The 21151-nt window shown below is 41.9% G+C and overlaps 1 protein-coding gene across 1 annotated transcript in view; it reads right to left on the bottom strand.

The window, feature by feature from the left end:
• The window catches only part of MAGI3 (membrane associated guanylate kinase, WW and PDZ domain containing 3), a 206943-nt gene that overhangs the window by 12411 nt on the left and 173381 nt on the right, over window positions 1-21151 (bottom strand). The window contains 4 exon segments of the mRNA XM_039533521.1: window positions 1292-1477; window positions 11921-12109; window positions 14252-14444; window positions 17418-17509. Of these exon segments, the coding sequence (XP_039389455.1) occupies window positions 1292-1477; window positions 11921-12109; window positions 14252-14444; window positions 17418-17509 (660 nt within the window).

Raw genomic sequence — 21151 nt, 5'->3', positions numbered from 1 at the left:
TTCTATATGAAAGGCCAAGATACCATGTTAAATATTTGCAATGAACATGAAATGAGAGGGGATCATTTGTTGGCTTTATCCACATGCTGGTTTTACGTATTTATTATTTAAGAGTGGAGAAACCCATCTTACTGGCAAAATAATTATAGCAACTTTAATTAAAATCTACAAGCAGCAATCCAGAAAAATGCAATGGTAAGCAGTGCTGGAAAAAAGCTCTCTCCAAATGATTGGATTTTACATATTTATAGCGAACTGTTTGTGTAGGGAACAATATATTGAGAGCAGTGTGGCATGGGAGCTTTCATTAGAAAATCGTGTCTCTGAAGGTGGGACTTTGGCATCACAAATATTCATTTTGCTGCCTAGAGGATTTCACTGTTTTGTGCACTGAATTTGCTAGCAACCTGAGAGGCTTTGCAGAAAAAACAGTGATCAGGATGCAAGTTTTTTCCAAATGTATCTTTAGAAGAACATTGTGTCCATTGTGTCCCGGAAATGCAGCATCAGGCAAATGTGTGCATTTTCACAGAGTGAGAGGAAAACACTGACAATGTCCAGCAGGGCAGGACGTCTAAGAACTGGATATTTCGCAGGCTTGACTTCTGTTCAGCAATAGTGCCCCTGAGGCACAGCTGCCCCAGCTATTGGCAATGCCTCTTTAGGCTTGCACAGGCAGTATCACCGTAGGAACTTACCTTTCAGTTCTCGGGCAGGGGCTCTCCTGATGTGAATTCCTGCTGAAGAACTCTAGGATGCCAAGTAAGGTAAAAACATTCAACCCAACTTTTCACTAGCATCCCAGAGTGCAGTAATTTCTTCCCCCTTCTAAAACTTGAAGGATCAGCTCTTTTTCACACGAAGAAGTGCTAGAGCTGGATGGGGAATATTTCCTGTCCGGAACAGTGTCTCTCTGATTTCTGTGGAGGCATCTCCATACCACAGCACTGATTCTCATAATGCCCGAATCTTGTTTTTTCAATAAAACTATCTCTGCATCTGTCTCCCCTCCCTCACTCCTCTGCACTTGTGCCCAACTTCCACCAAGCTAATGAAATGAGCTTCACAGTTCATCACTCACTAGATAGATTATTTTCCTAAAACCTCTGATGTCTTTATAATACCTCCTTTTCGGCTTGTTAACTTAAGAAGATATAAAACCAGACTCCGGGGCTTTGCAGCTATTTTATTACAGAAAGACTTGGTGATCATGTGGCAGCATGCCCCACCCTGCAGGCTGTGCCACCATTAGTGTCCGCACTGGGGAGAAATAAGCAGGCATTTTCCTTACCTTCCTCAGCAACGACAGTCAGGGTGACCACGTGACCTGCATCTTTAATCAGCTGCACTATACTGTCATGGGACAGCTCTACGATTGACTGCCCATTCACGGCTGAGATACGGTCTCCCACTTTCAGCTTCCCACAGTGATCGGCTGGGCTTCCTTCAATAACACGCCCGATCTTGTGGGGAATCACTAGGGAACCAAGAAGACGCACGTCAGCTTTTTCAGCATACATTTTACTTGTTCATAGGCAGCTGATGTTACTGTTCATTTATATAAAGCACTACAAATGTAAACAATTGCTGTTAACTGTCTCAAATAAATCAGAGTGGCTCTACCATGGAGTGCTTCTAACTTGAAAGGAACTAGCTATTTATTGTCATTGTGACCTGCACGTTTGAATCTGGCTAACAACAGGCAGTAGGTGGGGTTGGTATAGAGAATTCCACACACCGTGCAATACTGGCTGTCTGAGTACTAAGAAGAAGTGGATCTTATGGTGGTGTTTCATTTTGTTGGCAGCCAAGGTTCATTACCCTTAAATCAGAGCAAGTTAAAATCAAGAGCCTTAGCAAAACAGGGCATCATATAATTTCATGAAGAGTTTTCTCTCCATTGCGTACATGGAAGGAGGCACTATCAGAGCTAATGACAATAAATCAACCCTGTTACATTGATTTGCAAGACAAACAGGAATGCATGTAAGCAGAAAAATGTTCAGAGGAATGAGAAAAAAAGACTTCCTCTGATCTGCTCTGTGTGGCTAAACCTGTAACTAGATAAAATGGAGAGAGATGTAAAGCATCGTTGGTTCCACTTCCAAAGCTGTTACTTAGTGCACCAATCTGGCAGATTACAAGAAACACAACATTACTTATGCATACCCTTCCTTAAAAGAATCTTAAAGTTTGCCATTATGAAACACAGGTTATCAAAATAAATTTCCTAGCATGCCTCCTTCAGTTTATAGCAGGTGTAAAATTATAGGCCAAGTGGCTCCCAATAACCTCCTCAAAGTGGCACAACTGCCAGCAGCAACTTCCACCACTGCCTGGCTGTCAGTAGGCAACCAACAGTTAATGACGCCCACTCATTGATTTGTCCTGCTGTGGTCTTGTACAGGGTACAGTTTTTATACTAAAACAGATTAGGTCATAAGGGGTCGTGTACTGTTAAAATTTGAGTTCTAACAAGTTTTTCATCTAAAACAAATTTTACTTGTGCCAATGAATTGAACAAAATAAATATATCAGCTTTGCGGCTTATTTGGGCTACATCAGATGTGCCGAGCAGGATGTCAATCTATACACAGGATATTGGGGTGTTACTGGAATGTGTTCTTTAGATTCTCCACAAAGTTTAAGGTGCTATGCGAACAGGAGAGAAGCTATGGTCCCTTATCATCTAAAAGACACACACAGACATAAGGGAAGGAAGGGGGGTAACAACATAAGGTATTTGGCAACTGACCAAGTGTTTTAATATCAATGTTAAAAAAATTAGATAGAGGATTCCCCAAGTACTCATGAAAGAGGCACACTCAGCCAATTAGTGTCTTGCAAACAAACATTGCCGTGAAAGGGGGGATTTTAGAGGGATGTGAATGAGGAGAAGGCAGTGGCCCTACAGAGCATCTCAAGAAAGGTAGTCCATCCATAAATACATTATAATGTATTATATATAATAAAATTAATATGGCTAATATAATGTTATAGCAAATAAAAAGTGGAAGTTAAATTGTGAAAAGTATGCATTTCTATGGAACACACTGTATATACAGTGTGGAATACCACCCAGTTCTTATATAATGCCTTTGATTAGTAGATCAATAGGAGCTAGGCATCAAGAAGGCGTGGATTAATCGGTTGCTGAAGCTGGTTGCTGGTATCACCGCAGAGTGGGGAAGAGGGTCACCATGAAAACAGAAAAGAGAAGTTGAGTAGGAAAGGGTGAAACTTTCCAGAATCCTAAGGGTGACTATGGGAACCCTACCAGCCCACTGGTAGCAAGGAGCATTTGTACTGTTCAGACACCGCTGGAGACTTGGCCTGGACTGATCCTCCTCTTGGCCATAGTCATTCCTAACCAGACTGACCCCAACGTGCCTCTTTCAGGAATGACACACGGGACCAGGCAGTGCCATGGTGTGGAGTTCCAGTCTGGGATACATGGGGACAGGTGTGTTTCTTTTCCAATTCCCAGGTATCTCTCTGCTGTCGTAGGGAGTGTGCAAAGTCCAAGGTTTACAAACAGCTTTACACCGCACACTCTGAGAAACTTCCATCTCCACGGTCATTTTCCCTTCATTACAGCTTGCCAGACAGTCTTATACATAAACAAGCCAACTATGACAGATCCATTGGAACAACAAAAAAACCCACGCAGCATGCAAATCCAGCAGAGTGAAGGAAAAATATTAACCAGGCAAAGCCACTAAGCGCCTTCCCCTGGCACACGAGAGCTATTATTATGCCTAAATGAAAACCTTCAAAGGAAGCAGATCACATCTGCACGGCATGAATAAAATCTTATGCATCAGGATTCTCTGAAGCAATTTGTTCTGCCATATGCAAGAGGCTGGTTTCTTTCTTGCTTGCTTAAAAGTACGGAAGCATCCTTTGGAGGGAGGAATAGATACAAAGAGCCAGCTTGCTGCAGCAATGGCAAATCTAGGCGCACAGATTGCTTTTTGACCCTGTGACATGTACAGTATAAATACCCAGCAATACCTGAGTTCACCAGGGAAGAAAAATAAAACCTTCAGACAACATATTCACTTTAGAACGTGGCTCAAGACAGCGGTGCTGGGTGTAGTCAGACAGAATGCAAAGGTGAGCCAGAGAAGTAAAGGTTCTGGACAAAGATTTTTCCTACTTCTGCATTTCTGGGCTTCAAGATGGATCTGCACCCATAACCCCCTGGTGTTTTCCATATAGTAAGTTTTAACCAGCCCTCCAGCTCAGATTATCCAGGCTGCTCACCTTACTGCCACTCTCCTTAATACACTCTTTTAGAGGCCAAAGCAATGGGACTGGGAAAGAGAAGGGGAAGCAGAAAGTAAGGGAGAGGGAGAGTATTTTTAAGGGCCTCATTCACATTAGTCACTTTCCCAGGACCGAACCACGCAATGGGTTGGGTATAGGAGGGGGCAGAACTAAAAAGCTTCCAACGGGCAGAGGAAAGTTCCACTGGTAGCAAAATATGATCATCCTTATCTAAGAAATACAATACTTTTCTTCAGGCATCTCTCTGGCAGAGATCAGCCAGTATCGCTACTCCCTAGCAGCTCCCACAGACTCTACCAACTAGCAAGATCTGGAGTGATGCTAATGGAAAACTGTAGGTTGGTGGTTGATGATCTGTAAGTTAATACAGCAAATTGCACTTAACAGCTCACGTGAGGCCAATGCACCAGTAGGAAGCCTACAGAAACCTCAGCTCATTGTGCTGCCTGAGCTACGATACACTGGTGCCAGAGGAACTTCCCGTTAAATCAAAGCCCATCTGTCAGTGTGCTGCCTTCCCATGCAACCAGAGCTGCCTTTAATTTATCTGGATCCCTGAAGGTGAAGCAACGATGGTTCCCCTCTGCATGGATCCCTACAGTCTCTCACAATGGCTCTTGGACGAGCTGCCCATAAAACCCCGCACGTACAGCACATACTTTGCAGTAATCGCATTTCTACCTTAGACTGTAACCAAAGATTGATTGGTTCCAGCTGTCCCTGTCACTGATGCTCTTCCTGTCACAACTGAAATTTCACCTGAAATCCCTTATGTACACCCAAAGCCCAGTGGAGGGAGAAGGTGTCTCTGTCCTCTTCCTAACTTTATTGCAATTGCTCTCCCAGGCATGCTTCACTGAAAGGGAACGGATGGTGAATGGAGAGAGAGGGGTGCAGAATTATGTATTTAATAGGATTTCAAACTATGACAGCAAATCTCAAACACTTTCTGAAAGTCATCGGAAACCTGACCTTAACTTACCATTCAGGCTTGTAATTAATAAGCTAGCAAACACTTGTTATCTGCCATAAAGGAGCACACATTGATGCCTCAATTTTTACCTCCATTTAAAGATTTAATTGTATTGTCTTTAATTTCTTCTCCCATTTTTAAGGCCTACATTTTAAATATAATTTATGTAAGTTACCTGTGATGAGAAAAGCATCACAGGATTGTAGAGTTACAACTTCTGATGAATTATCTTGTGTAAAATATCCCAGTTTTATATCTCAGTGGGTTCATTTTAAGACATTAATAAATGGTCTGGAAAAGGGGTTGAGCAGTAAGGTGGTCAAATTTGCAGATGATACAAAATGACTCAAGATCGTTAAATTCGAAGCGGACTGTGAAGAGTTACAAAGGGATCTCATTAAGCTGAGTGACTGGGCAACAAAATGGCAGATGAAATTCAGTTTTGAGAAGTGCAAAGTAAAGCTGTCAATTAATCGCCGTTAACTCAAAAAAATTAATTGCAATAAAAAATTTAATCTTGATCGCAGTTTTAAATCACACTGTTAAACAAAATACCAATCGAAATGTATTAACTATTTTCGATGTTTTTCGACATTTTCAAATATATTGATTTTAATTACAACACAGAATACAAAGTGTACAGTGCTCAGCTTATGTTACTTTTGATTACAAATATCTGCACTATAAAAGTGACAAACAAAAGATAGTATTTTTCAATTTGCCTCATACAAGCACACCGCTATCTCAATATAACGCCACCCGATATAACACAGATTTGGATATAACGCGGTAAAGCAGTGCTCCGGGCTGGCAGGGCTGAGCACTCTGTTGGATCAAAGCAAGTTCAATATAACACGGTTTCACCTATAACGCAGTAAGATTTTTTGGCTTCCAAGGACAGCGTTATATCGAGGTAGAGGTGTACTGTAGTGCAATCTCCTTATTGTGAAAGTGCAACTTACAAAGGCAGATATTTTTTTTTGCTACATAACTGCACTCAAAAACAAAACAATGTGAAACTGGAAAGCCTACAAGTCCACTCAGTCCTAATTCTTGTTCAGCCAATCGCTAAGAGAAACAAGTTTGTTTACATTTATAGGACTAATGCTGCCCGCTCCTTATTTACAATGTCACTTGAAAGTGAGAACAGGTGTTTGCATAGCACTTTTGTTGCCGACATTGCAAGATATTTACATGCCAGATATGCTAAACAGTCACATGTCTCTTCATGACAACCCAGCATATGTTGTTTGATTTAAGAACACTTTAACTGCAGATTTGACAAAACACAAAGAAGGTTCCAATATCAGATTTCTAAATATAGCTACAGCACTCAACCCAAGGTTTAAGAATCTGAAGTGCCTTCCAAAATCTGAGAGGGAGGAGGTGTGGAGCATGCTTTCAGAAGTCTCAAAAGAGCAACACTCTGATGCAGAAACTACAGAACCCGAACCACCAAAAAAGAAAATCAAATCTTCTGTTGGTGGCATCTGACTGAGATGATGAAAATGAACATGCATCGGTCTGCACTGCTTTGGATCGTTATTGAGCAGAATCCTTCATCAGCATGGACGCATGCCCTCTGGAATGGTGGTTGAAGCATGAAGGGATATATGAATCTTTAGCGCATCCGGCTACAACAATGCAATGCAGATGCCTGTTCTCACTTTCAGGTGACTTTGTAAACCAGAAGCGGGCAGCGTTATCTCCTGCAAATGTAAAAAAACAACAACTTGTCTGTCTGAGTGATTGGCTAAACAAGAAGTAGGACTGAGTGGACTTGCAGGCTCTAGAGTTTTACATTGTTTTATTTTTGAATGCAGGTTTTTTTGTACATAATTCTACATTTGCAAGTTCAACTTTTATGATAAAGAGACTGCACTACAGTATTTGTATTAGGTGAATTGAAAAATATTGTTTCTTTTGTTTTTACAGTGCAAAGACTTGTAATAAAAAATAAATATGAAGTGAGCATTGTACACTTTTGATTTCAATTACAACAAAGAATACATATATTTGAGCATGTAGGAAACATCCAAAAATATTTAAATAAATGGTATTCTATTATTGTTTAAGAGCGTGATTAATCATGATTAATTTTTTTAATCGCTTGACAGCCCTAGTGCAAAGTAATGCACATTGGAAAATATAATCCCAACTATATATACAAAACAATGGGAATCATGGATAGTTTTTTGCAAATGTCTGCCCAGTGTGCAGCGGCAGTCAAAAAAGCTAACAGAATATGAGGAACCACTAGGAAAGGAGTAGCAAATATGACAGAATATCACAATGTAAATCTCTGATTCACCCAGACGTTGAATACTGCATTCAGCTCTGGTGAATTCATCTCAAAAAGAGACAATTCGAATTGCAAAAACTACAGAGAAGGGCAACAAAAATGATTAGGGGTATGGAACAGCTTCCATCACAGCAGAGATTAAAAAAACAGGGATTATTCAGTTTAGAAAAAGATGACTAAGGTGGGACATGTTAGAGGTCTATACAAACATTAATGGCATGGAGAAAGTAAATAAGGAAGTGTTATCTACATCTTCTTATAAGACAAGGACTAGGGGTCACCAAATGAAATTAATAGGCAACAGGTTTAAAATGAACAAAAGGAAGTCTTTCTTCACACAACGCACAGTCAACCTGTGGAACTCCTTTCCAGAGGATGTTGTGAAGGCAAAGACTATAACAGGGTTCAAAAAAGAGCTAGATAAGTTCATGGAGGGTAGGTCCAATGGCTATTAGGCAGGATGGGCAGGGACTCAACCCCATGCTCCAAACCTCTGATTGCCAGAAGCTGGGACTCAATGACAGGGCCTGGATCACTGGATGATTCCCTGTTCTGTTCATTCCCTCTGAAGCATCTGGCATTGGCCACTGTCGGAAGACAGGACACTGGGCTAAATGGACCCTTGGTCTGACCCAGTATGGCCGTTCCAATATAAGATGTGGCAAAGAGGTTCCAGCATAATGCAATACACTGATATATCAGTGTTTCTTATTTACAAGCAGTAAAAACAGCCTGGGACTGCTCCCTGTTTCAGCATTGGAAGTGCTAAGGTATCCAGTTATCTTCTGTTTCCCACTTTAAAACCAAAATAAAAACCTACTTTCATTGCAGTTTCAACTAGATGAAAGAATTTCCGGATGGTATTCTGACAAGAATGTTCTAATGATGCAGTATCAGGATTACACAGTAGACTTCTGCTTATTTATTAATAATCATTTTTCTAATCATCTAACTTTGACAAGGCAACAGAAAATCAGTCCAAAGTGGTAGTTTTTCATATCGATAACACAGGGCACATAATCATAGCACAGCATCAGAGAGTGACAGCTCCTGTCCCAAGTGTTACTACAGGCCTGCACAACTCGTAAAGCGGCGAGGGCCATATTACTCCAAAGAAAACAGCTGAGGGCTGAACTCCCCCACACCCCCACCGCCAAAACACCCCCCCTCAGCCTCCCTGAAACACAACACACATCCCAGCACTGCCCGCCCGCTCGGTTCATCATCCCCCCATGAAAGAAGGGGAGGGGAAAAGGGGGACGGTTTGAAGGGATTTTCTGGGGCTATGAACTAAGGGGAGGGGAAAACGGGGCAGCATGAAGGGATTGGATGTGACTGTCCAGCACACAAACACAGGGGCCGCAGGGAGGAGGGCTAGTGTGATAGGGGACGGGGAAGGTCCCTGGACCAGAGAAGGAGGCAGCAGTCGGGGCAGGGCAGGTGTAACACACACACACACACACACCCCTCTCCCCCGGGGATTTCCTGTCCGCCCACAGACAGTTCAAACCCCCGCCCCCTCATCACTACAGAGGCCGCTCTGGGAGCAACCAGCGCAGTAGCCGCCCCGCCCCCAACCGAAGGGGGGTTGGGGAGGCCTTGGCCCAGTCCTCCCCCGACCCCCCAAGCTGCGGCTCGAGCCCAGGCCAGGTGCCCCTTGCTTGGCATTTACTGGCTCTGCTCCCTGTCCCCGACTGCCCCGATCCCTCTCCACACCCCCGCCCCTGACAGCCCCCCCAGAGCTCCCGACCCATCCAACCCTCCCCCTGCTCCTTGTCCCGACTGCTCTGATCCCTCTCCATACCCCCGCGCCCCCAGAACTCCAGCCCCATCCAACCCTCCCCCGCCCCGACAGCCCCCCCAGAACTCCCGACCCATCCAACCCTCCCCTGCTCCTTGCCCCCTGACTGCTCCGATCCCTCTCCACACCCCCGCCCCTGACAGCCCGCTCCCCAAACTTCCAACCATCCAACCCTCCTCCTGCTCCCTGACTGCCCCCCGCCCCCCCCCTTACCACCACTCCGCTCCAGCTGCTGGCTCCACCAACCAAACAAGCTGCCAAGCACACAACCCCTCCCCTGCAGAATGCTGCGACAGGATGCGGGGGGTGGGGGGGTAGGGACTCTGCCTGCTGGCCCTGGGCAAACCCAACAGCCCCACCCCACTGCTTGCCCATGGGCTGCACAGTGAGCCCACGCGAGCAGCATGCGGCCCACAGCTATAGCACATGATTTTATAAAACAGAAGTCAGCATCTCTGCGTACTGAGCTAGTACTGTTGCAATACTTAACTCCACAGCTGTTCACTCTTCCACGACCTTCACTGATACTTTGCACTTTGTTTTAAACTTCATTAAAAATGCATTGTTTTAGCCACGACTTCAAATCATTCTAAGTCAAAATATATATCATGTAAACTCAACAAAATAATGAGACAGTGATTTTCTTTCAGAGGCACTGCTTTTGTCTGTATTTCTGCTCTTTCACAGTATAATAAACTTAGAGAAATAAAGCACAGCAAAATGTCAATGTAAATTGGGCTGGAAGAAAGGGCATCCCTTTCCTCACATACAAACATTCAAGTCATTGTTATAGTAAGTGCTCTGGGATCATTAGGGCAGTTACTGGGAAAGCAGGGGACATAAGAGATTTAAGTAAGGTGTTTCAGATCACTGGGGTACAGATACCTGTGTCTCCACATCTCAGGGAGAAAAAACAAGGAAGTAACTTGCTGTGCCCTGGGTAAATCCACTGAGTAGTCCGGCATCCCTTTTGTGTTACAAGGCTCAGCCCGGCTGTAAGCTCTTCATTCGCTATGAACCGAGAACCATACCCATTCCTCCAATTCTCACTAAGGGGAACATTGCCAGCCAATGGCCCTAGTTATAGATTGACCATCCCTTTTCATTTTACAATCAAACTACTCAAATCTTGGCCAAAAGTATCTGAGTAGAGTGTGGAAGTCATCTCATAAAGTTCAGTTTGTGAAAGGTAGGCACATCCGTCTATGCAGAGGTGGTGTTAATAACCGCTGCCTGGCAAGGCTCTGGGAGTCTGGCAGCCAGGATCACACTCAATAAAAAATGTTTTTGATTTTAAAGAATGGGCACTTCTTTTAAATTACTCTAGTGCTAGGGGTCAAAAATCTTTCTGTTAATTAGGGAGAATTTCAGATGCCTCCCTGAAGCAGCTTGTCTCTTATTGCTACTTACAAGATACCTTCTTTATTTTCACGTGGCCCACTCAGCTCTTTAGCTTAGCAACTGATCCATCAGACAAATTCACAAGTTAGAACCCTAAGACACGCTACATTGCTTAGGATAATATCTCCAGTTTGTAACATGTCACAAGGCAGATAGAGAATGTTCTCCTGACTAATTCCTCCATTGCTTTCTTTGAAATACTGAGATAGCCAGAGACCTGGCCAATAAGCTACACACTCTGAATGGATGCCACAGGTCTAAGTTTGTAACTATACTTCTATTAGCAAGAGATTTATCCATGCACTAACTACCCAATAGCTGATTTTATCTATTAGGCACTGCTGTACAGAGAGTGTAAAGAGTACGTGTGCGCATATTTGTTCTCTGCATCCAGTGGTGTGGTGGTAAAAAAAGTGGGTAAACTAATCTAAACTGCAAAGAGTCCTGTGGCACCTTATAGACTAACAGACTTTTTGGAGCATGAGCTTTCGTGGGTGAACACCCACTTCGTCGGACGGGCTCATGCTCCAAAACGTCTGTTAGTCTATAAGGTGCCACAGGACTCTGCTGCTTTTACAGATCCAGACTAACACGGCTACCCCTCTGATACTAATCTAAACTAAGTTCCATATTCCCCAAATGAGAAGTGGGCAAACCTCTGTTTACCTGCATTTACCATTGACCACACTGGTGCATCCATTACCACACTCATCACAGTCTGACCACCTTACACATTCTGAAAGTCAGCCAATCACAAGGATACATTTCTCTCTCTCTTCCCCTGCCCCCGTACTGGTAAGGAGTGATTTCCCTCCCCCACTTCAGTTGTTGCACATACAAAACTTTCTACAAAACGTACAAATGAGAGAAACCATATTCCCTTTTCTGAGTGAGACAGACTTAGCCTTTAGCCGCTGAAGTTGTGAACAGTATGACGAGTGAAACAACAGATCACAGCACAGTAGGTGGTTGGACACGGAAAATAAACATCATCCTAGGAAAGAAGAATCTCCTGGGAGTCCCCAGCCCTGAATGCTATAGGCAATAACTACTCACAGCTTTGGAAGGAGAAACTGAGAGTCAAACCAATTAATTTCCCCCAGTCAGGCATCAGTGGAGCAGGTGACACCAACACACAGGCATCAGCCCTTACCGCCAGGAGGAGGTTTGTTTTTTGAGGTGAGGATGACAAAGCCAAATCCTTCATTCTCTTTCCGCTGTAGCCGGACATCATAGGCTTCTGGGGGCTGTCTGCTTGTGACCTCTACCCGGTTCAGCCGGGGAGATCCATTTTGAGTGGAAATGGGCAGCTGCGACTCCTCCTCTTCTGGCTGTTTCTCGCCTACAAACACCACAAAAATAAAGTATAAGGTAGAATCAGTAAGAGTGCTGTGGAGCTGGTTAACTACAAGGATAAACATGATCAGATCACTAACAGAATGGAGAAGCACCTCCCCTCCCACTGGGGGCTTATTAACAAGGCAACTGAAACCAGGTAGAATCAGAATACAGGGTAGAACCATTTGCACTTTGGGCTGAAGTTGCTACAGAGGTTTAAGAATGTGAAATAGGAGAGTTTAATATTTGCCAACTCCATTCTGCAATACACACTTATAACTCAGAAGGGAACAGTCTGGGTGTGCAGCAGCACAGAGGTAGCTCTCAGTTGCTGATGCCCTTAATAATGCTAGCCTAACCTTGGTTGTCTCTTCAGGGGCTCTTTTTTGGCAGCACAATTTTCCTGTGTGGTGTAAGCACAAGATCTATGGCAGAAACCCACCTTAAAACTGGGACTATTGCTATTTTCATTGCAGAGAACCAACTCTTTATCTCAAAAGGTTTACCAATATTTTAAAGGGTAATTCAAATGTTGAAGCCCAACCTCCTCAATGGAAAAATAACAAAATCCCAGTCTTGAAGCATTGCCTGTGAGGACCATGTCACATCAGGGAATTCAGAGGAAAACAAAGCTGTACAATGAAGGGATTTTTCTTTTTCTTTTTAAATTAAATAAAGGAGAAAAACAGAGACCAGAGGCAGAGTTGGCCCTGACGCAGACGGAGCCATGTAAGTTTTACAAGATCTCTGAATCAGACCCTCTCTTTCAGGAACATGTTACACTGTTAAAATTACACTGTCAGGGAGGCAATGCAACTTGAGATGCAAAGACAGAAAATTGCTTTTCCTCTGATTAGATTAATCTTTTCTGAGCCTTTAGATGGCCTCTTTCTGTGCTTGGCTCAATCTGCTCTCCTGGCACCGTGCTATGACAGGCTGGCAGCAACCACCAGGTACAGCACCAATATATAATACATCTGTAGTTACTAGGTGGATAATACCTAATTTAATACTTTACGTATTTTCACTTTGAACAAAAATGAAAGAGACTCAGGAAGTGGCTGCAATCTACATAGAAATACACAGTGTGACTGGAGACTCTGCCCGCTCCTGGTTTGGCTGGTTTCTGTGTGGCACCTGGGAGAAACACCATTATAATTTTAACTCACTAACACCCCTGGGAGGTAGGTAGATATCATCCCCATTTTACGGACAGTGACACAGAAGTCACTTGATTTGTCAAAGAATGCAGTGTGTCCGTGACAGGCCTGGAATTAGAACTTAGGACCTTCTAGGCTCACAGACTCGTACTCAGCCCACTAGGCCATGCTGCCTGCCATTTGCATGACAGTGAAAGCAAAGATGTTACAAAAGTGATACACTTCCTGTTTTTTCTCAGTTTACAAGGAATGGTTCTAGTTACGTTGACTGAAAGATCCATGAAAGGCAGTGGGGTTTACTAATGAGAACAGGAGATTGCAAGCCAGGACTCCTGGTTTCTGGTTTCAGTTCTGTCACTGATATAGTTAGTGATATCTCAGCTGCATGACCACCTTTCTGTACCTCAGTTTCCATATCTGTAAATTCCATTGCCACCGAACTGCCTACAGATCTCTGATCTGACTAGAACATTAATTTCTGCATTTAATTAAATAATGCACTTAAACCTGCTGCACAAATTCTAACAAACCTCAGAATGTAGAGTGTTGTAATGCAGAAAGAAGGTTTGTGTTACTGCCCAGAGTACATACAGCCATGAGTGGCTTTAATAACTAATGCTTGTAAAGTACTTTCAGATCCTCCAATGAAAAGCACTATAGAACAAGAGAGCATCACTATTACAGTGCTTTCCAGAGCCGCAACGCAAATGGGTGCCCCCATTTTTATCCCATTCTCTTCCCTCCAAGAACATCTGCTTGATACAATTTTGTGTTACCCCATTCATCCAGAAGTGGAACTGACCCCTTGAGTTCACATAATTCCTGATGTACTAGTAGTTCTGTTACTGTACTGCTTTATATAATCTGATTATGGCCGTGGAAACATTCCTTTACACTAAGTCCAGGAACAAGGGCTCCAATGGCCATGCTACCAGACTCTGGCAAACCTGGTGGGACTGGGTTTAGTCTGGACACCTGGCACATACCGCCAAAGAAGATCTTCCTCCGGACAGTGAGCAGCACCTGGCCATTCCGCGCAGCACCGGTCATTAAGTCCAGGACCTGTTTGTGTGATTTCCCTTTGACAGAGATTCCATCAATGCACATCAGCTCATCAGCAGCTCGGAGTCGGCCGTCTTTCTCTGCTGCTCCCAGTGGGATGATGGCCCCAATATATATCTGTCAACAGAGTGTAATCATTGGTTCTGGGGTACAGAACGTACAGAATATGTAATGTTTGAACCCCTGATAAAGAGGGACTTTTTGCAGGGTTTCCTTTAAAATAAATTATTTCCCCCACCTAAATCTAGCAGAAACTCACGCTACAGAAACCATACTAGACTGACCTCATTTGCATGTGTAGAAATGAGCAAACTGACAATCCCAGCTTCCTGACGTTCAAACTTACTTAATGCTCATCTTATTTTAAGGTTTGTTTTTATTACTGCCATGTATTATTCATGAATTCCTATCAACTGAAGGGTCACCACCTCATGAGTAGGTTAATCTGTATTTGTACACTTACCTGTTTGTCTTGCTGTTTTAGTGTATTCGTGTGTTATTTATGTATTTGTTCTGTGCATCAAAAATTACTCAAGATTATTGAAAAGACATGCCCGTGTGTCATTCAATCAACACAAAGTCACTATCATTACCGAGACCTGCAAGGTGACTCCAGTGTAGAATTTAAAGTTCAGCAAAGAGCCTAACAGCACAGCTGCTCAGAAATTGCCACACTCAAAATCTGCAATGTGCAAGTATTGGTGATAACAGCATGAATTCAAACAGCTGCAGCCCTCACCCCTCTTTGGCCAGCACCTTTCCTCCCAAGCAAAAACCAGCTAAATGATAGAGACAGGAGCATGAAACATGTAGTAGTTTTATATGCTAGAAAAAAGTTCAGTTTCAGTGAAAGACTAAAAACAATTATGTCCAGCTTGTGTCCAGGATTAAGTAGCAGAGAACATGTTCATTCCAAAAACCCTTCTTCACACTGCACTCAGGGCATTGCTATGGACTATTACCAACACCACTACAGTTGCTATAGCAACAAAACAGTAGAATTCAATAAAAAACCTAAAATTGCTTATTATTTCCTCTAGAAAAAGCACTCTGTTCTTCCTTTCCTTTAAATGCAAGTCAGAAAACAAACTGGCATTGGATCTCAGATGTGAATGGAGAATGCATTTTAATTACATATGAGAGGGACATGCTATCTAGCAGTGTCTCTATCCCAAAAGCTTTAGCACCTTTGAAGGTTGTCAGGAGAGAAGCAGTCACTGCCATATGGTCAGGGACAGAGTCCCACTTTTCTGGGTGAAGCTGTGCTTTGGCAAGTGAGAAACAGGGCAGAATTTCCTAAAGCCAGGCATAGCATGAATAGGGACTCCGGGAATTTCCATTCATGTCTTTGCCAATCTGCCTCCATCGTCCTCTCTGAAGCAGAGACTGCCACCTGAGTCAAATTGTATGTCAGCTCTCCAGAGTGAAACCAAAAAACTTCACTAATTGGTGACCTAAAACCAGATCTGAACTCCAATCTCTATAAGCGAAAGACTTAGAAAAACTATTTTAAAAAAAGATTATAATTTTCTCCTTTCTTCCTTCCCTTCTGTAGCATAATAATGTGACAAGTTGGCAAGAAAGCTGGAGGTGATTTTTCTGGGGTAGCCAGAAAGTCCTCTCCACTTGTTTATTTCCCAGTTAAATTGACACGCATGTTGTACTGAGCATTACCAGCATGCACTGGTGCCAAGTCCATTAATAAGATTTGGTGCCAACCCCATCTTTGAGAGCATTCTCAGGACAGAACAATTATGGTGTAAAGGCTTGATGGAGAACTACTGCTGCCAAGAAAGATTCTAGACAAACAAAGTGACTGAAAGCCTGGGGGGACTGAAATCAATCATGAAGGGGAAAGGGAAGAAAGGTAACAAACCACTTTATCTTCTTCCATTGGATTTTAATGGGACTGGAGTTAAATCACCGTTTAGCCAGAACTGTTTCGGTTTTTTTAAATCTCGTCTAACACAACATATCAAAAAGCTCCACACTCAACTTGTTTCATTAGCTATTGCTGTAGGTCCTCACTGCGGTCACTCATTCGCATTCTATTGAGAACCAGGCCACATTCAGATATCCCTGGACAGACGCAGTGCACGTTTGATCTACTAGGATGAACATCGGCAAATTAAGTGCCAAACATGTAGATAAGGGTTTTTCCCCCAGATCTAATCTAAACCACAACTTTTTAATGTGCTTGTCACTGAGGCCCTTCTCTCTCCATCAAGACACAAGTGTTGCTATGGAGGAGTATCCCAGTGATGCTTGCAGAAATCCAACAATTGCTGATTTTGGCAAAGGACTCTGCTGGTCACTGAATAAAAGATAACTAAACCATCCTGCCCAATTCGTTTACTCTTTTTACCTGTCGAAGCTTTAGCTCAACATCTGACTGCTGAAGTATTTCTGTTCAAGTTCTCTCACTGCTAGAACAGGGGCTCTCTCCTTCCATGTGACAAATTAACCTGAGTTGCCACCTCAATTTGTGGAAGGCCACTCCCAAGCTGATGAGCTCCCCCCCACTCACGCCAACCTCTGTAAATCTGGCCCAGGTTGTGTTTGAATACTGAGCGACAGTAGGGACTTCACAGCTTTCATGATGAGTGACCAAATGGAATTTTGCCCCAAGTTTCCTCTGCCAACTAAAGGTCATTAGGGCTCAACTAAATAAGTCATGGTTGTAGATCCTTCCATAACACCAAGCCCCATTTTCCCAGCTTGTCGATTGGTGTGAACTTGTACTATGAACATTATTTCTCTAAAGCTTAAAGGCAGAGCCAAATGTCTTTGCCTTCCATTTTCGATTATCTACTGCCCACTTGCAACTAAATTTGCAGCAACTTAGCTCTGAAAGCATTTTGAGAAAGCCAACATAAACCAGAAGTGAAGCAGTATAAAAACATACTGCATCTGTTTAAGCTCAATATGATATTAACATACAGTATAGCGGTTTATGGTGAAGATGGAAATAAAGCTGATCCACTTAACTCAACATGGGGAAAAAATTAAAACGATCATGTGAAGGAGACATTATAAGAGCTACAGCACAAGCTCCCAAAGTCCAGGTAAAAGATAACTTAATTCACTTACTGACTGGTCTGGTCCATCCCCTCCGAGCACACGGAAGCCAAACCCAGACTCCTGTTTTCGCAGGAAAACATCCAACTCCTTTGTGTTTGGAGCTAGTTAAGACAAATATGAAAAGTGCATAAGAAGTTACATTTGATTATTGGAGAGAAGATTAAATGTGTTTACATTTTTCTTTAATCAACACAGTTGTGCAACCAGTTATATGCTTGTAGTTTTCCACTGACAAAACAGAGTGGTCAGATTGTTTTAGTAAGGAATGTCACCAGTTCCTCAGTGATGTTATCTTCCCAGCATGCGGAGTGATGATCATGTTCAGAAACAACTGTAGGTGTCTTTCACTCTAACATCATTTCACAAAGACCAAAACACCTCCTACCATTATGTTTGTATGGGTTGGGATTAAGGTACAGTCTATAATCGCTACAAACAGGGCTAATTTCACAATGCTGAAAACAACCGTGAGCCAAATCAGTAGGGAGGAAGAATTTAACCAGAAAAGTGAATGGTAATTGGGAATCATTTAAGAACACCTCACTGAGGAAGGCGGCCATGCTGGTTAAAAAGCTAACCTTGTTTAGAGGGGAAATGAAGGCAACTATAAAAAATAAAATACATACAAAAATGGAAGAAAGGGGAAGTTTATAGTAATGAATATAAATCAGAAGTTAGGAACTGTAGAAAATTGACAAGCGAAGCAAAATGACACACAGATCTATGGCCAGCTGAGTAAAAGATAATAAGAAGGAATTTTTAAAATACATTAGGAACAGAAAAAAATCCTGACAATGGTATTGGCCCAGTACTAGATGAAAATGGTAGAATTACCAAAAATAATGCAGAAAACGCAGAAGTGTTCAGTACATAGTTCTGTTCAGTATTTGAGGAAAAAAACAGATTATGCAGACTATTCTTATGGTGATAACAACACTCTTTCCATTCCACTAGTATCTCTGGAGGATGTCAAACAGAAGCTACAGAAGTAAGACATTTTTAAATCAGCAGGTCTAGATTACTTGAATCCGAGAGTTTTAAAAGAGCTCGCTGGACCGTTAATGTTGATTTTCAATAAGTCTTGGAGCACTGAGGAAGTTTGAGGACTACAAATAAGCTAATATTGTGCCAATTTTTAAAAAGGGATGACTGGTAGATGATCCACTGGACATCGATCCCTGGCAAGATAATAGAGTGGCTGATCCTGGATGCGATTAATGAAGAATTAAAGGAGGGTAATGTGATTAATGCAAATCAACATGGGTTTATGAAAAATGGATCCTGTCAAACTAACTTGATATCTTCTTTTGATAAAATAAGTTTGGTTGATAAAGATAATAGTGTTGACATAATGTACTTTGACTTGGTACTGCATGACATTTGATTAAAAAACTAGAGTGATATGAAATTAACATGGCACACTTTAAATGGATTAAAAGCTGGCTAACTGACAGGTCTCAAAATGTAACTCTAAATGGGGAATGATTATTGAGTGGGTGTGCTTCCAATGAGATTCCATAGGTATTGGTTCTTGGCTCTATGCTAGTTCACATTTTTATCAATGACTTCGAAGAACATATAAAATCAACACTGAAAGTTTGCAGATAACACAAACATTGGGAGAATGAAGGAGGACAGGTCACTGATTTACACCAATCTGGACTGCTTGGTAAACTGGGCGCAAGCAAACAATATATGTATTAGTACGGCTAAATATAAATGTATACATGTAGGAACAAAGAATGTAGGCCATACTGCCAGGATGGGGGACTTTAACCTGGGAAGCACTGACTCTGAAAAATACGTGGGGGTTGTGGCAGATAATCAACTGAACATGAGCTCCTAGTGTGATTCTGTAGTGAAAAGGGCTAATGCGATTCTGGGATACATAAACAGGAGAATCTTGAGTAGGAGTGGAGAGGTTGTCCTACCTCCAAATCTGGCACTCATGCAACCACTGCTGGTACACTGTGTCCAATTCTGGTGCCCACAGTTCAGGAAGGATGTTGATAAATTGGAGAGGGGTCAGAGAACAGCCATGAGAAGGGTGGAAGGATTAGAAAAATTGCCTTATAGTGATAGACTCAAAGAGCTCAATCTATTTAGTTTACCAAAAAGAAGGTTAAGGGGTGACTTGAGTACAGTTGGTAAGTGTCTATATGGGAAACAGGTATTTAATAATGAGCTCTTCAATCTAGTAGAGAAAGGTGTAACATGATCCAATGGCTGGAAGTTGAATCGAGACAAATTTAGACTAGAAATAAGGTGTAAACTTTTAATGGTGAGAATAATTAATGATTGGAACAATTTACCAAGGGTTGCAGTGAATTTTTCGTTACTGAAAATTGTTACATCAAGATTGGATATTTTTCTACAAGATCTGCTTTAGGAATTATGTTGGAAAAGTTCTATGACCGGAGTTATACAGGAAGTCAGAACAGGGTCACAATCATCCCTTCTGGCTTTGGAACCTATCAATCTACAGTTCATCTCAGACAGGACCATATTTGACAAACAACTGAACTATCTAGTTTACTTCGGCTGCTTAGAATTAGAACATCTTCCAATTTGGCAATTTTCCTCAAAAATATTATTAGATATGGAGCAGCAAAAATAGTGCGAGTTCCACACTTCATCATTTCAAATACACCAAGATATGATTTCATATATGACTTAATATACAAATTTCCTATCATACTTTCCAATCAAGCCTTACTAACTCACTCTCAATATGTTAAATTATGCTTTTGCCTCCAGTTTAAGTTTGACTTTTGTCTTTGCTCTGCTCTATACTTGTTGCTATCTATGGTTCAATTGTTAAACAGAACACTTTCTTTCTGAGTAACTAGAAATTGTAGTTTCATTATGTAATAAGTACATATAAGCCTGTCTATAGCCAAAGTAAATTCAAATTTCAATGAAGCATTTCTTAAGAAGTGTCTTACAAGGTATCTTTGCAGGGTTGTACTATCCAATTATCAAAGCTCATGTTTGCAAAATTATAAAAAAGTGCTGATAGGGAAAATGGAAATTAAATAGTAATAAAATGTTGAAGACAGTTATGTAATATTAATTAGGTCAATGTCAGAGAATCTGACTGTTGATTTCCTATTTCATGTATGAAATTTATTGCTGGGTAATAAGTGTTACTGAGGGAAAATTTTAAGGTTAATTTTCTCTCGAGTCAGATGTACTGAAACGAAGAGCTAAGCAGCAGCAACTTATTGGGGTACCAGGTTAAGATAAAGTACATACGTGCCATACTCCAGGCCACCAGCTTAGGAAAATGAACATGTGTTTGCTTTTCCTGAGCCTGCAAAGTTATCACTTTATCCAGAACCAACCTTTTAGACAAACAAAGCAAATCTAATTAAGAGCATATTTACAGCATTTCTGTGAAGTGCTATATAATTCAATGTATGGCTGAAACACTGCACTGGGGAGCATGTTTGTTTACAGTGGGAAATTCACAGGCAACAAGCCCTTTGTGACCTTGATGCTGCTGCTATCCTTCATTTGTAGTTATGTAACTGTTTATTTTCATGTTGCAGCCCATCTGCTGACACTGTATCCCCCTTATTTACTATAAAACATATTCTTGACTGGTCATTTATGGGGCTACTTTAATCCCTACGAGCTCACCCAGGAGTGTGTGTATTTTATATGGCATGTTTGGCATGCCAAATGGCTTTGGTTTATCCAGTGTATACTATTACATTTAAAATCATAGCTAGGCAGCAGTT

The sequence above is a fragment of the Mauremys reevesii genome, linkage group 4 (genome assembly GCF_016161935.1).
Source record: "Mauremys reevesii isolate NIE-2019 linkage group 4, ASM1616193v1, whole genome shotgun sequence".
In the NCBI taxonomy this organism is placed as follows: Eukaryota; Metazoa; Chordata; order Testudines; family Geoemydidae; genus Mauremys; species Mauremys reevesii.
This window is presented reverse-complemented; position numbering and strand designations above follow the sequence as displayed.